This window comes from Aplidium turbinatum, chromosome 9 (assembly GCF_918807975.1).
Source record: "Aplidium turbinatum chromosome 9, kaAplTurb1.1, whole genome shotgun sequence".
Classification (NCBI taxonomy): Eukaryota; Metazoa; Chordata; class Ascidiacea; order Aplousobranchia; family Polyclinidae; genus Aplidium; species Aplidium turbinatum.
In genome coordinates, this window is record NC_137480.1 from 14,443,062 (window position 1) to 14,460,086 (window position 17,025).

Below are 17,025 nucleotides of genomic sequence, written 5' to 3' on the forward strand. Positions count from 1 at the left end.
ATTTAAAATCTCAAGAAAACCATCTTTAGCCTACACATAAAATATATATTTACCGTACCACAATTCTATGAAATCGCAGCTTTATTGGTTGCTGCAACATGGATTGGTTCGCTCAGTCTTATTATCTGGATCCTCATAGGATACGGCCCTTAATGTTGATTTCGTGTAAGAGCATTGTAGGCTATCATGGATTGGTTCGCTCAGTCTCATTATCTGGATCCTCATAGGATACGGCCCTGTTGATTTCGTGTAAGAGCATTGCAGGCTATTCAACAATAAACGTTTCACACTGCGTCATCAAATGGATGCTTCATGTTAACTTGAGTATTTTTTTTTCAATGCCTCCTGGTGCGCTGTCTTGTTTGTGTGTAAGCTATGTTTCGTCTTGTGTTGCAGCTTTTGCGCAACAAAATAAACTTTGACTTAAATACCATGATCACTGATCAGTTTCATTTTAAATGAAATGACCTACAATTTACTTTCATAATTGATTCTAAAACGTATTTCAAAGAGCAAAAAGATAATGTGACGACAACTGTGTTAAAAAAAAATAGGCAGCAGCCAGCAAGCAGTTCGCTACTTGAGACTTTGAACCACTGATTGACAGTGGAAGTTTCCGATTGTTAAAGTGTTGTTGTCTGTGGTCTATTCTATCCACTAGTGCCACTGAATGGTGAGTTGTCCTTAAATGCGTCAGTCAAGCGCAAACCTGGCCAAACCAGAGTCCACGGGGCGTAGTTTGGTACGGTAACGCCTGGCCTATAGGCTCTCGCAGGGATGGAGGAACCACGTGGGCTTGGGCCCACCTAGTTTATTTTCTGGGTGGGCCTGGCCTACCCACTTTTGAAAGCCAAATATTTTTGAAAAGGTAGCGAAAGATTTGACCAAGATCACCTGCAGTTTTTTGTGATATAGAGAAAGTAATTTTAGCTGCAGCAAGGGTAGAGGATGTAGCAACTTTGTCTCTAAAAGAAGGCACTTAAACCAGGCTAGATGGGTATATTGATGTTAATTCTCTCGAAAACGAACTCAAGCTGTTAAAATAGATAAAAAATTTACATAAATCTATCAAAACTGATACAGTTTTACTTGAAAGTCCCTATGTTGCTACTGCAAAAAGGTCTTTTTCGTGCCACAGACTGGTGAAAAATTACTTAAAAAGCAGATTAACCCAAGAGCACTTGAACCCATAGGATGAACAGTTGAACACATTCACAAAAACTTGATCGATCAGGTTGAACTCACCTAAATTTGCCAAGAATTTATTGCTTTCAATGATCGTATTATTAACTTTTTTAGGAAAAAAATTCAAGTGTAATACAGTAGCAGTCACCTATATAGTGACAGTCGAAGGAACCTTGTTGCTGTTTGATACCAGTAGGCCTATTATACTGTATTTGTATGTTGGTGGTGCCGCTGTTGTGTATGCGCATAATACTGCAGGCTGTTACTCCCGGATAACTTTGCTAACTGTTAAATATGTGTATGACATTGTTGATGTCAGTATTATATTTGCATATTGGTGCTGTGCTGTTACATATGCGCACAGCCTACCGTATAATGCTGCAGATTATTTATCTATCGTTCAAAAAAGCAAACTCTCTACCAAAGCTTTATCACTATAAAGCAATTTAACAATTATGCAAATGTTTCGGCCAAATTGGTCCCAAGAATGGAAGTTTTTCGCTTGTTTATACGAAAGGCAATCATGAAAACTCAATGTATAAATGATATAAAGTATTTGGAATGCAGCAATGCTAAAGGGGGTCTGGGGGGCGAAGCCCCCCAGGCGTTGGATGGACTTTGACGGCTGCGCCTCTGGGCCCACCTACTTTTAAAATGGTTCCTCCATCCCTAGGCTATCGACAAATTTTCTTTATCCTTTTGAGCTGTCTATATAAATTAGATGAATTCTACTCCCCCAGTTCTACTTATTACAAACAGTGTAACAACGAAAACAAACCATGGGCCTTTATGCGAGCTCAAATATATTTACAAATTGACAATAACACAATTTTAACAAAATAGTAACGTTTCAGTCAATATCGAGATTAGAGATATATGTGTTATTAGACACAACCTCTTGATAAAAGAGGTCGACAGTAAACACATGACACGTCTAGTTTCAGTGCAATGTGATAAGAATGTTACAATTTAATGCACCATACCGACAGGTTCCATGATTCTTCTAGTGACAGTAAGCAGTTTGAAAAAACAATTACTTTTGTTATATGATTTTATTGTTTTGAAAAAAGCTTTCTTCTCCATCCGTTGTTTGTACAATAGCTTAGGCTAATTTCAAATTTATGTTTTCCCATTCTGCGATTTAAGACATTAGTTGACATGCCGCGTAAAAGGTCGGTAGAGCATTTAAACTTGCAACACTATGCATTTCTGATACACAATTGTGTTTCAAAGTTTTCATCATAAAATTCCTGTAGGTTACATGCATTTACTTTGATACACAATTTGATACACAATTGTGTTTCAAAGTTTTCATCATAAAATTCCTGTAGGTTACATGCATTTACTTTGATACACAATTTGATACACAATTGTGTTTCAAAGTTTTCATCATAAAATTCCTGTAGGTTACATGCATTTACTTTGATACACAATTTGATACACAATTGTGTTTCAAAGTTTTCATCATAGAGCGCTGGAACTATTATCCTTGACCCTGTAGGTTATCTTGAACAGTCAAAGAGCAAAGAGACCGGAACAAAACTTCGCAAATTCTTGGTTGATTTTCAAGATCACAATCTAGTTCATTCCTGCAAATAACAAAGCCAGAATGCATGAATGATCACAGCTTTTTTGCACTAGCAAGCGTTTTACAAGCCTGTAGATTGTAGAACAATAACATTTGTCACTGCACCTAGATAATGCTTGAGAGTAGACAATGAGATTGGCTTACTACTTACTCACCCTACTTAAGCTAATTAAAGTCTTGAAATTATAAAAAATAAAATAAAAAATAAAAAAACACACACACATTAGCCCATTAAAGTACAGTGACCTATACTAAAGTGTCCGAAAACTCTAATTAGAAAACGTCTACAGATGAAGCTTAAAATGATATCATTGCTTGAAAATGAAAAATGGCATGAGTGATTACAACTGCTGTGTGAATATCTCCCAGGTATTACGAATGCCCAATCGATCAAAAATCTTCGAAGCATAAAAGCACACTTTGAATGCAACTTGCGAACTGCTTCACTTGACAGCAAAAAATTATGAATCATTACATTTTTAGAGTCGTGTTTAAGAAAGAACCTGTCAATGAATATTAGGGCTCTTTTATTCGCTATTTGGTTCCTTGCAAGTAGTATGAAGAAGAAGATACAAACAGCAAGAAAAACGCAACGACATACCTGTAATACATCAGTGCTTGCTTTTCCTTTTACTATGTGATTTTGAATACTTATCAGCTTTACTGGATTTGTCATACTTATCATTTTTCCTGGACTTCGTTTGACTAGATGAGGAGCCCTCGTCACTGGAAGTAGAAGATGAAGGACTGCTATCTTCTGAAGAGCTTCTCTTTCGTCTTTGCTTCTTCTTCTTCTTTTTTGAACGAGATGAAGAGCTTTTTTTCTTGTACGAGTCACTTACATCAGAATCCGAACTGTCTCTCCGTCGCTTTTTGTACGATTTCGACTCCGAATCGTGCCTTGAATAACGTGAAACTTTAGCAACCTTTCTGTTGTCGTCAGAATCATAGTCAGAGTGACGTTTATAAGATCTCTCCCGACTGTCTCGTCGATGTGAACTGGATTTCTTTCTGTCCGGAGAGTGGTAACTTTTCGATTGCTTTCGTTCGTGCTTACGTGACGATCTTGGACTCCGAGAAGTCGATCGTTTTCGCTTGTGATGGGACGATGATGACTTGTGGCTGTGAGAGCTTTTAACATCTCGACTCGAGTGTTTTCTTTCCCGAGACCTTGAGCGAGACTTGTCACGTGATTTCTTTAATAACGTCGATTTTTTATCACGTTTTGGTGAAGGGGTTTCACGAGATTTATGTTTTGTTGAAGAACTATTCGAATGTCGAGGCAAAGTGTCATCCATTGAAGAAGAGTCACTCTCCATTTTCTGGGTTTTCTTTTTCGATTTGGTCTTGGAAGAACTGTGATCCGGACTTTTGTTATCGTTTAGCGGCTCATTCTTATTGACTTCCACAGGGTCGGGTAAATGTGGTTTGATGTCTTCGTCGCTCTGGGCGGTTGATTGAATCTGTACTCTCTCTTTTGTATTCGACCCGAGGGCAGAAGAGCTTCTTTTCGAAGGAGATTGTGGAAGATTGCTTCCGTGGTTCTGCGCAGCCGTTTCCCGAGCTTCCATTTCACTCGCTGCAAAACATGGAAAAGAATTGCCTTTACCTGCGCCTGGTGATGTGATGCTTTTTATATTCAAACTGCCACCTATAGCTTTGGTTCAAGAGAAAATATAAAGCAAAATGTACCTTCGAGATTTATATTTCTGACCGTTTGTTTTTTATTAAAAGCTTCTACTTTCCTTTCAATTTCATCTTCATCAACGCTGGATGATGAGTTTCCATCCACTTCCTTGTTGTCATCAAGATCGACAGAACCCTCATCAGAGCTATATCCTTCAACCACGCCTGGGAACATAAAATAGCAAAAGTAAATGAAATGCACCATAAGTACTTCTCCTGATTGGTAACTTAATAATAAACAGACTCCTGCAATTGTTCAACATGCGATTATGTGTTACGAAATCACTGGTGGGTCATTTTTCATAGCATTTTTCTCAGATTAGCGACTTTCTGTAACTTTACAGTAAAGCACTGTTACAAGTTTAATCCTGTCTCTGTTGCTGAACGAAACCTGAACTTATTTCCGGTCACAGATGACATAGCGCAAAAAGAAGTAATGCGCATTATTGTTGCGCTGATGCGCACTTGCGACCTAGCCGACAAAAGCAAAAAAAAAAAACGTAAATTTTCAACAAAAAACGCGGCCAAAACTTACCCAGTTGTCCGATGGAAGATAGAGCTGACGATTGCGCTAACTGTTTAGCCGGGGCTTTTTAAAAGAAATGAAATAAGTTTAAAGCAAAGGTGATAAACACAATATTACGCAAAAAGGTCAAACATTATAAAACTAGTCGTTCACAATAGCATCCACAAATTTTGATGGTTTTATGGAATCTTCTTGACGGAAGAGTGTCGCTTATCGAGCATAACCTGTCACATCAGTAAATACACCTGAAAAAAGCAGAGCTTGAAACAAATGGTAACATTTAAAGAAAAATTCGTCAAAAGAAAATCTTATTTTCTTGAACAACAGCACACACAACAATCTGTTCTCAGTAAGAAATCTCACCTTTGGTCGCTTTCTTGTAGATACTTTGCGCAATCTCCTTTATCTCCAAGTTGGTGACGTCAAGCAAAATTTCAGTAAGCATTTTCCGCATTTTGACAATCTGATGATTTGAAACAGTGAATTCAGAATAATTTTAATACTTACATGTATTGTGCAGATAATACTTTAGCAAACTGATCTTTGCTGGTTTGATCACGTTTTACTCATTATTACTTGATCCCATGCATATTACAAAGTGACCCTTGAGACGAAAGGAAGACTGAAGCCAAACGAATAAACATATGAAACTCAACATGAACGTACGGTGGGAATACGAAGTAAGTAAGATTGGTAAACTATTGTATCTCTGCCACGGTAGCTCTAAGGTTGTTACCATCAACGCATTCTTTTCTTCTTCTGTCACCTCTGGCTCCGCAGCATCAGGTTCTTCTTGGGGAAGCTCCGCATCAGACTCTGGTTCACTTCCGGAATCCTGCATAGATAATTAGATATAGATCACAGATCTCAAAAGTTCAACTTACATCGAAAAACATGGAAAACAGAAATGATAAAGTGGAAAAAATGATAGTTAGAAATACTTTTTTAAAACATCATACTGTATGTTAACAATTCAACAGATCATTTTATACCACAAAGTCTTAAAAACGCCATCAATGTCTTACAAATTTGCTTTTTGTCAAAGATTCGCTTCCACTAGATTTCCTTCTTTGTACTGGAGGCTTAGACGGAACGTTTATTTCCTCTTTTTCGGTTTTCTTTTGCTTTTCCTGCTCCATTCGTTCCAAGCCTTCGCGAATCCATGCTGGCAGCACTTTGCGTTTGGCCTGATCTGTTGTTTTTTTTCCATCAAATAGGTGATGAAAAAGTTAAAGCTACATACAACCTGGAGCTCTTGTTGTGAAAAGGTGAAATTGAAGTACAGTTTGCAAAGCCAATACGTTCATAGAAGAAATGTCACAATCTTTTTTTCTGTTTGAATCCAAACTTACCCATTCCTTGCGCCATGTTATCGTTCATCATACCATGACCTTGTGCAAACTGGTTCATTGCACCGTTGCCAAACCATGACGGCATGTTCCCACCTTCCCATTGGTTGACTGGAGGAGGTGTTCCTCTAGGTCCTCCCCAACCTCCTCCAAGTTGATGAGGATGAGGAGGCGGCTTCCACTCGTTGTTCCAAGGTCCATCTGGTCTCGGATGCGCACTGGCATCCTAGCAAGAAAAAAAGTATTTTGTTGAGTAATTGAGTTGTTCCTGTTGCATATTCATGCACCATCAATCATTCATAGCACGAAAAGTTCCATAAATTCAGTTATGTTTGAAGAGAAAAAGATATGACACTCTGACAGGTCACTAAGCATGTAATCTGAAAATGTACATATATAGGTGAAACTACCGTGTGGACCAATAATACAATTCATCACTGCACTTTATGTCTTGACCCTGCTTATTGAAGAAATGGTTATATAATTTAATATGTATTGCTTCCTTGATGAGGTCACTCATGCTGATTGATAAATCATCAGCTTTGCATCTGGACAATTGGCCAGTCTTTTCAATGTCTTGTAGTAGCTTATCTCACAATCATCGAAGATATCACGAGCTTACGACTCATTTGCAACCAAACTTTGTAACAAAGTACTTTCTTGAGGCTTGTACTTGATGAGTTACAAGACGCAAAAACATAACAATAGGCTTTCTCGTTGAGATGCTCCGCAAACAAAACAAACAGAACTAATAAGTACATTAATTATCAGTTAAGATATCGATGAATCTGGATATTTGGCTAAGGTTGACAAATTGAATGCCCGCATGTAATTACCCGGATGCGTATAACTCTAAACCAATTTAAATATAAACAGCATACCATCGGCGGAGGAACCGGATAATTTTGAGGTGGTGCATCAAAACTGATGGACTTCTCGTCGTTCTGGCTCGTTAATCTGTAAATAATTGCGCTATTTGACAATGAACGAAGCAGAGAAACAAACGTGACATTGCTGAGAAGTGTTATCTTGATTTTTGTTTAACGAACCCAGACTTTTTCCGATGGTGAAGAATTGGATTTATGTGAACAAAAAGTTAATAAAATGCATTCATGTAGACCAAACTCTGAAAATTAGCGATTAGCCTACATTAAAAATGAAGCGCAATCACACTTTCAGAGTGTAAAGCTGGGTTAAAACTAAAACACCATCTCTGTAATCTGCTGAGTTGCTTTAATGCAAGAAAAAAAACATACACTACGGTACCTTGCTGGAGAGTTCTGGAATTGATTAGAGTGTTCATTGGGAAAAGGTTGTTCGTTTGTTTTCACTGCAGAGTCATCTGTGTTCTTGGAAGCCTCCAAAGGAGCGTCTTGATCACAAACCAGTAACATTAGTTAGTTGAACAAATCAAATTGCACTTTTTTTTGAAATCACTAAGTCAAGAACAACAAACCAGTTTATAAGTAAACTTCACCGCCACTAAAAATTTACCAATATTAAAAAGACCATCACAGGCACTGAATTTATTGTTGAAACCTAAAAATTACTAGTTTAAAAGTAAACTTCAACGCCACTAAAAATGTACAAAAATTAAAAAGACCATCGCAGGCACTGGATTTTTTGTTGAAACCTAAAAATTACTAGTTGCCGCTAAAAATTATATACCAGTTTAAGAGTAAATTTTACCGCCACTAAAATGTACTTATGGGTCATTCCGTGTCAAAACAACAAAATTTCAAAAAAGTTCCCACCCGACCCTCTCAGATTTTGCTCAAACTTTATCGGAATGTTGGTAGACATAATTAAGCAACATATGTAAAATTTTAGCTCTTCATCACTTTTTGTTTAAAATTTATACCCCCCCAAACTTTTGCACCCCCGCGAATTAGTCATTTTCATCTCATTTTATAGCGTTTTTGAAGGATCATATCTTCAGATTGAAATGAGCTACAGTGCTGAAACTGGAAAGTTTGGTAGACATTTTCCCACTGATTTCAGACATGTATTTGATAGAAATGTAGTGTGTTGCAAATTTGAGTTACATTTCTTTGAAAATAGCCCTTTCTACACATGCGAACATATTTTTTGCAAACTTTGGAGTCCTGTATCTCCCGCAACAAGTATGACAGTGCAACAAAACTACTGTTGGTTTTCACTCATATATGTAAGATTACTCTGATAAAATTTGAGGCTTCTAACTGCAGTGACTTTGCAGTAATAAATTCGAACAAAGCAGACATTTTGCAAAAATGGTAAAATTGCGCCATCTTGTGAGGACCATTTCATAATGTGGGCAACATTTCAGAAATTTGAAAATTTCACAAGAATATGTCTTTTCCCCAAGCTTCAACATATCAAACTTTCAAGAATGTGTCTTAACTATAAAGTTGTTTTTTGAGGTCATGAAAGTCCATCATTTTGAAGAATTTGCTTGCAAATTTTTCCTAGCAACGACCATAGCAACGGCACTCTGCTTGCTGTAAACCCCCACTATTGTTACATTTTTGTAAGTTATATTGAAAGTTTAACAACTTGCACCTGCTAATTCTCATCAAAATGAACAACATGCATGTACTGATTGTTTTCCTATACCCCAAACATAACCTGGAGGCCTGCACACTACGTTATGCGGGATCAAAACTGGCATTCCAGTTTGTGTTGTATGAGGTACGGTAATGTAAACATTAAACTCAAGCATTGCAACATCACAGTAATAAAAAACAACTGTATATACATATGCAAAAAGTAATCCCTTGAATACTAGTTATGCATTAAACTCAGACCTGACTCAGACCCTTCATTATATTGTCAGCCTAATAAAATACGGATTGGCTATTCTTACTACATTATTTTAACCTTCATGCGTCAACCCATTCTTATTCTTGCATAGTCTCTGAATTGCAGCTCAGGCAATAGCCTACAGGAAACACCACATTCCCATAAGGTAACTTAAAGTCAGTTTGTTCTGTATAACATAGAACAATAAATAAAAGTCTAGCGGTTTTTGTGATCAATCATGGCGTTTTTCAATCTTCTAGCTGGTAAAAAATTATTAAGATCTAAATAATGAAATGATTCGGCTTTGATCTTAGTTGCTCAGCTGGTAGTATTGACCACTTTGATCTTGAACTACAGGGTCATCCACGATGCATAATATTTCTTGAAACGGTATCCAGCATTCATTTCTTGCATGTTGGGGCCATGTTAACGTGTTGTTTTGGTTAAGATGCATAAATTTAATTAAGATACAAAAAAATACATTTATGTCAGTGCAAGTGAAACCGCAAGCAATTCCCAGCACTTTGATCTAGAAGAGCATTATTCTAAATGTAGAACCATCCCTGGAACTCGTTCACATAATATGTGTTTATTACTGTTTCTGAGTCTGTCATGGAAATGAAGAGACTTTCTTCTGACACTGCTGATATCAAAGTTTTACTTTGAGAAGTTGAAAATGCAGCAGCATGCTCTTCTGGCATAAGATCAACTAGAAATAATATCCAATTCCAACCTGGACAGTATGTAGCAATGTACATATGATCAAGGGTGGTACGTAGGAATTATTACTGAGCGATGTGAATAACAACATGATGTATACATTAAATTTATGCATCTTAACCAAAACAACACGTTAACACGGAATGGCCCGTTTCGGCTAGTCCGATTCGGCTAGTCTGATTGGGCTAGTTCCCTATTCGGCTAAAGTCTGTTTTGGCCAGTCCGATTCGGCAATTTTTTGAAATGCAAAAAAACTGTTTTGCTGACTGGCGCGGCGCCCCAACAATTGCACCACCGATTTGCTCCAACAGCGTTTCATGATTAACAATAGAGGTTAATGAGATAAAGTCTCAGCGAAAACGTGTCAACAAAAAAACAACGAAAAAAAGACAGTTGCCAAATAGCGTTTGACATAAAAGATGAAGTTAAAACCTTAGTGGCAGTTTAGAATAAACCTGGGTTTCGACGTTACATGACCTGGAATTCCTTCGGTTATTTCCTTCGTTAGACTCTCAGTTGATGTTACTTTATCATGGCAGAGGAATCGATTAGTACGCAACGCAAAGGTAAGGTTTTTCTACATGATCGCTACATGTTTCAACTAGCTCAATTAGTGCAGACAGGCTTAAGAAATACTGGCGTTGTTCTCGACGTAATGAGAAATGCAAGGCTTGCAACCTCGCATCCACACTTGTGCGGTAACAAATCAGGTAATACTGTGTGTTATGATGACTATATTTTGATCATTTGAGAAAATTTTGTGCCAAGGAATGTCAAGTACTTGAATTGTAATAATCGCAACCATTGTTTACCTGCATTGACGCTGGACCTGGGAGTGCACCACGGACTGGCCTAACCTAGTAACTACAACTGCTTTGATAGTGACGTTGTGCTATTACTTATTACTAGGGCCATTTTTTTTACCTAAAAAATTGAAAAATATGACTTTATTCTTTGAAATATATATATGACAATATATGACTTTGTTTTAGATCATCAAATTTATGCTAATCTCCGTAATTAGTAACTCGTATGTAAGTTTTTACATACATGTATTAATGTATTTTGAACAATAGTAGCCGAATCGGACTAGCCGAAAAAGACTGTAGCCGAATAGGGAACTAGCCGAATAGTAGCAGACCCACGTTAACATGGCCCCAACATGCAAGAAATGAATGCTGGATACCGTTTCAAGAAATATTATGCATTGTGGATGCCCCTGTAGTTCAAGATCAAAGCAGTCGATGCTACAAGCTGAGCAACTAAGATCAAAGCCGAATCATTTCATTATTTAGATCTTAATAATTTTTTACCAGCTAGAAGATTGAAAAACGCCATGATTGATGACAGAAACCGCTAGACTTTTATTTATTGTTCCATGTTATACAGAACAAACTGACTTTAAGTGACCCTATGGGAATGTGGTGTTTCCTGTAGGCTATTGCCTGAGCTGCAATTCAGAGACTATGCAAGAGTAAGAATGGGTTGACGCATGAAGGTTAAAATAATGTAGTAAGAATAGCCAATCCGTATTTTATTAGGCTGACAATATAATGAAGGGTCTGAGTCAGGTCTGAGTTTAATGCATAACTAGTATTCAAGGGATTACTTTTTGCATATGTATATACAGTTGTTTTTTATTACTGTGATGTTGCAATGCTTGAGTTTAATGTTTACATTACCGTACCTCATACAACACAAACTGGAATGCCAGTTTAGATCCCGCATAACATAGTGTGCAGGCCTCCAGGTTATGTTTGGGGTATAGGAAAACAATCAGCACATGCATGTTGTTCATTTTGATGAGAATTAGCAGGTGCAAGTTGTTAAACTTTCAATATAACTTACAAAAATGTAACAATAGTGGGGGTTTACAGCAAGCAGAGTGCCGTTGCTATGGTCGTTGCTAGGAAATATTTGCAAGCAAATTCTTCAAAATGATGGACTTTCATGACCTCAAAAAACAACTTTATAGTTGAGACACATTCTTGAAAGTTTGATATGTTGAAGCTTGGGGAAAAGACATATTCTGGTGAAATTTTCAAATTTCTGAAATGTTGCCCACATTATGAAATGGTCTTCACAAGATGGCGCAATTTTACCATTTTCGCAAAATGTCTGGTTTGTTCGAATTCATTACTGCAAAGTCACTGCAGTTAGAAGCCTCAAATTTTATCAGAGTAATCTTACATATATGAGTGAAAACCAACAGTAGTTTTGTTGCACTGTCATACTTGTTGCGGGAGATACAGGACTCCAAAGTTTGCAAAAAATACGTTCGCATGTGTAGAAAGGGCTATTTTCAAAGAAATGTAACTCAAATTTGCAACACACTACATTTCTATCAAATATTATACATGTCTGAAATCAGTGGGGAAATGTCTACCAAACTTCCCAGTTTCAGCACTGTAGCTCGTTTCAATCTGAAGATATGATCCTTCAAAAACGCTATAAAATGAGATGAAAACGACTAATTTGCGAGGGTGCAAAAGTTTGGGGGGGTATAAATTTTAAACGAAAAATGATGAAGAGCTAAAATTTTACATATGTTGCTTAATTATGTCTACCAGCATTCCGATAAAATTTGAGAAAAATCTGAGAGGGTCGGGTGGGAGGCCCTTGGTGTTTTGACACGGAATGACCTTATATTAAAAAGAGCATTACAGGCAATAAATTTTTTGTTAGAACCTTTCCAACCTGTGTCCTCTTTGTTTTCATCTGGAGGTAGTGGGGGAAGAGGAGGAAGTGGCTTGCTGTCTTCACCAGGAGGAGCAATAGGAGGTGCTTGTTCTGTTTCTTCTCCACCGGGCCATTGAGGAGGATGAGCAAAACCACCTTGATGTAATTATAAAAAAATCAACTGACTCATCATCAATCATCATGACTGCTACTGTCTGCAGTTATGAAACGCTCTTGTTTTATGCCAATTGAACACTTTGCTGGGAACACCTTGCTGTTGCGTTGCACATAGTTCACTGTTTCTAGCGAGATAGCAATATTATACTGTACACATAAAATAACACAAAAGTAGTCCAAAATATATACAAAGACTATATTTATGAAATACTAGACTAACAACTTCCAGTCTTACACTAGTGATTCTGACTGTTATCAAGTTTAGCAAACCAGCGTCCAGTTAAATTAACACCTTGCATTTTGACTTTGCTCAATGCTCATGTAATTATTTCGTCATGATATCATACCAAGTGAAATATCATATTACGTGAACAGTTGAGTTAACTAAAATTCATGAGGCACTCCAAATAAAGCAGCACAACCCCAGGCTCAACAAACAATTATTCGCTGGAGGGGCATCTTTTTTGTTGAATTTGTATTAGCTTACGTTTATTTTATGTTATGTTGTCCGCTCACTATCTCGTCTCATGACCACACTCCCGCATAATTATGACAGATTGCTACCACCTTTTGTGTTTGTTCGTCAGTTGTTGCTTGTACGCAGGTCAGTGCAGTTTTATTGAATTTCAGTCATTTATTATTAACATTTCACGAATAACTGTTTTGTTTAGATGAATTAAGATATTTTCCTGAAGAGGGCAGAAAGTTTTGCCGAAAACGTTCAAAATTATGTATCTATTTCATTTCTGTATTAATTTTGAATTATGCAATTCAATGTTATTAAGTTGTTATCGATTGTCTGTCTACAGTTGAGTTAACAAACTTAAAAGCCAGCTTACATTGGAAAGACCTATGATGTCTTCAGAAAAAAAGGGAATAGACAAAACTATTAATTGTTTTATAGACATGCCTTATGACTGGAATTTACCAGCATAATATTGCGCAAGTAAAGTCAGCACATATGAGAAAACACAGGCGGGTTTACATTGCATGATGTCTCGTTTACACTACAAATTACAACTTTAAATCACATACGGTAGTCTTGTGTGTAAACTTCATCAATTCATTAATTCTTAAAGTTCATTAATTTTTGTTATGTTTTCAGTCACAAGATACTACCAAGTGCTTTCTAGGCCAGTTTCAAAGTTTATTTTGAAAGTAGTTTGCTTGGTGAAAAGTTGTTAATAGCTCATAATTCTTTAATCACAACAAACAAACAAAAATGTTGTGGCCAAAAAGCATTCATCAACTTTCAAAAAATCTTACTGCTTGAAAGCTACAAACCAACCTCCAGTTGGTGGCAAATTACTCCAGTTACTATGATTCCACTGTTGTTGATTAGGCCAGCTTTGCTGTTGCTGCCATGGCACCGATTGGTTTGCAAAAGGAGCATTTGGTGGATGCGGCCCATTGTTTGGAATAGGGGGATTGTTCTACAAGATAAAACATGAAGATACATGGTCATTGCTGATGGTAAATACATAAGCACGATGTCTAGAGTTTATCTAAAACTTTTATTTCGAATTTGAATCATTTTGATACGGTACTTTAAGTCTTCACAGTTGTCAACCCAATTTGGCTACAAGTAAACGAATAATTTGATTATGGTAAGTTTAAATCTATTCAACCTTAACCATCTTTGTTCAGATTGCTGAGCACTGAAGAGCCCACGCATCATTGTCATATTAACTACCAAATGGTTAATTTAAGGGGCTTTAGTTAGGCAATAGGCATAAATACTAAAAGTTGTGAAAAGCAAAAACTAGAAAATAAGTTTATAGAAATGGGAAATATTTATTACTTCATACTTATAATATATACTTTCCGTATACCACTTAAATATCTAACATATCACAAAGGTCATAAAAGATTTTGTAAAATCAAAAGACAAAATGGTGATATTACAATTGTTACAAATACCGATAGAAAGCTATAAAAACAGACATTTCCAATGCGTGAACTTATTTTGAATGATTGGACGCTGATGTAATTGTAATGTTGTTTTCAAATCTAGGGTAATTATACTTTGAATCTAAAATCTAGATTTTAATTATACTTTATTTTATATCTCTTAAAAGAATAGAACTATGAGATGAATGCTAAAGTCTCGTTACTGGACATGGACACTAAATCTCAAATTGCAGTGAAACTCCTGGTTTCACTTTAAAAAATGACAAATATTTTTGTATTGCAGTACCAGCATTGCTAGATGCTTTTCAGATTTTCCACTAAAGTACCAAAATGTAGATTTGATATTTGCATGGCAACAGTAGCATGAAAGCAGCTCAAAATCACACAAAGACTACCGGTATATTTGTCAACTACCAGTTAAAAATTGATTATGACATTGGTTGAACTTTGATGAATGATAAAGTATGCATTGTACGAATCGAATTTTGAAATAAGTATGGCAATGTGTTACAAATTTTGCAACAACCAATATGCTTGAACAAATAAGGAAAATAAACTACCGTACCTGTTGCTGTACATTGTTTTGATTAGTATCCTTGTTTTGCATCCATGCTTGAGCTAAGGCAGCCCAATCAACTTCTGAAAATAAAATGGTACATTAATATGAATTATGCTTGAACAACAAAAAATACTGGTATAGTAATTTATTATGAACTTAAACCAAATGCAAGTTGGGTTAGGCTAGTGTGTAATATCAGTAACAATTTCAGTTCAGTATAAAAAAGTAAGCAGTGGCTATGGTTGACTGAATAATTGAATATGAAGCATATTTAATTCTTTTGCTAAATTTGTTTGTTTGTCGTATCCAGGCTTACGCCCGGTGACTGAAGATTTAGATTAAGTGGACAGGAAGGCAAGGAAGCCAATCTTCGTGACCACCTTCAGGCTAAATCATTAACAACAAAAAAGTTGACTTAATATCATCGCAACTTGCCACTTTCTGTGTCTACTTCTATGTTGTTATAATTTTGTTGTTATGTCTGCTATGTTATGTAGTATGTATAATTACGTACGGTACAATATATACAATTTTGTCAGGTTGACTTGTGTGCATTAACCACCACACAGTGATTGTAACCTAATTCAAAGTTTCTTTTTTTTTTTTCTTGTTACCGTATTTGTTTTCAGTATAATTTTTATTGGTAACATTTTTCTGTAAAATACTGACGAGAAGGAAGCTAACTTGGTGATCTCATAAGGTCTTTTGCTTCCTTCCTCTCTCATTTCATTATGCAACGTTCACATTTCACAAGTGTATTAACGTGACCAGTATATTTAAAAAAAATAAACCAGTGATTGATTGCATCCATAATTTCTGCATGGGAGGTTCCATACGGCGTATTCAACACAGCTTATAAGCAGTTTAAAAAACTTTTCAAATTTAAAGCAGCTCAATCACTGTTTTTTTTTTTTTTTTGGAGTCTTTGCTTTGCATTTTTAATTCCACAGTATTCATATTGAGCAGTTGAGCACCTACTAAAATCATTATTATTTTATTATACGTTTTCTGAATCAAGATTTTTTAATACACCACTTACGTGAATTTTGTTGTGTAGGATTCTGCCATTGTTGAAAGTTTCCTTGTGGCCACATTGTGATAGAGACGATTTGGTTAGTGAATAAACTAGGCAACCTAAGCTAGTTGTAATCTCTTAGCTAGAAAAAGGAAGCCTAAATGACTTTGAAAAACATTGTAGTCAAACAGTTATCTTGAGAATGCAGAAATCTAAACATTTATAGTTGTCTAGTTGTAGCTTTGCTTTAATTTGTTGTGGACTGTTGAACCTAATCCTAACCTGAGGCATGCAGTTCAGTTTATTTTTTTATTTCTGACGATCACATTCTGAGAGCAGTATACTACATATGTCAAAAATACACAATTTTGCATTTCTCTTTTATTGTGGCAGCGGTGGGATTCTAAAAGTGCCTGATGTTTTGTCCCTGATATCTTTTGGTCAACCCAGGTACTTCGGAAATTATCCCAGAAAAAAATAGCACAAAGCCGAAGTCGCTATTTTACCGGTACTATTTTTTTAAAAGAAGAATTGTATATAAATAACTTGTTGAGAGCAAAAATGTAATGCGTTGTTCGGCAAACATGGTCACATCCTCTTATGACGAACGGAAAATTACCGTACCCAGAGAAAATCTCAAATTCCAGCAAATTAAAAAAACTCTAACTTTATTACTCACATTTGAAAAGACATAAAAAATAGGGCTGTAGGCAACTCAAATTAAAAATTGACTAAAAAATGCACTTCGGGTCAAAATTTAGTTAAAAAAATAATAACAAAAATAATAAAAGAGAACGCTTCCGGGTAGTATCGAACTCATTCCCTCTGGAATAGCAACCGGAGAAATAT

At 36.3% G+C, this 17,025-nt stretch overlaps 1 protein-coding gene across 2 annotated transcripts; it reads right to left on the bottom strand.

Moving 5' to 3' along the window:
• Positions 1–1,970: 1,970 nt before the first annotated feature.
• On the bottom strand, positions 1,971–16,336 carry LOC145777525 (uncharacterized). 2 transcript variants are annotated; one of them, XM_082588926.1, is made up of 14 exons: positions 16,201–16,336; positions 15,168–15,241; positions 13,980–14,124; positions 12,533–12,670; positions 7,601–7,706; positions 7,216–7,291; positions 6,338–6,560; positions 6,011–6,177; positions 5,722–5,820; positions 5,349–5,448; positions 4,995–5,048; positions 4,466–4,624; positions 3,375–4,352; positions 1,971–2,774 (listed from the first exon to the last, which is right to left on the bottom strand). In XM_082588926.1, the coding sequence occupies exons 1-13, from the start codon at positions 16,253–16,255 to the stop codon at positions 3,385–3,387; spliced, it is 2,364 nt and encodes a 787-aa protein (XP_082445052.1). In that variant the 5' UTR covers positions 16,256–16,336; the 3' UTR covers positions 1,971–2,774; positions 3,375–3,384. The 2 variants fall into 2 exon arrangements, with proteins under 2 accessions (XP_082445052.1, XP_082445053.1); XM_082588927.1 differs by lacking the exon at positions 4,995–5,048.
• Between the last annotated feature and the right edge of the window lie 689 nt (positions 16,337–17,025).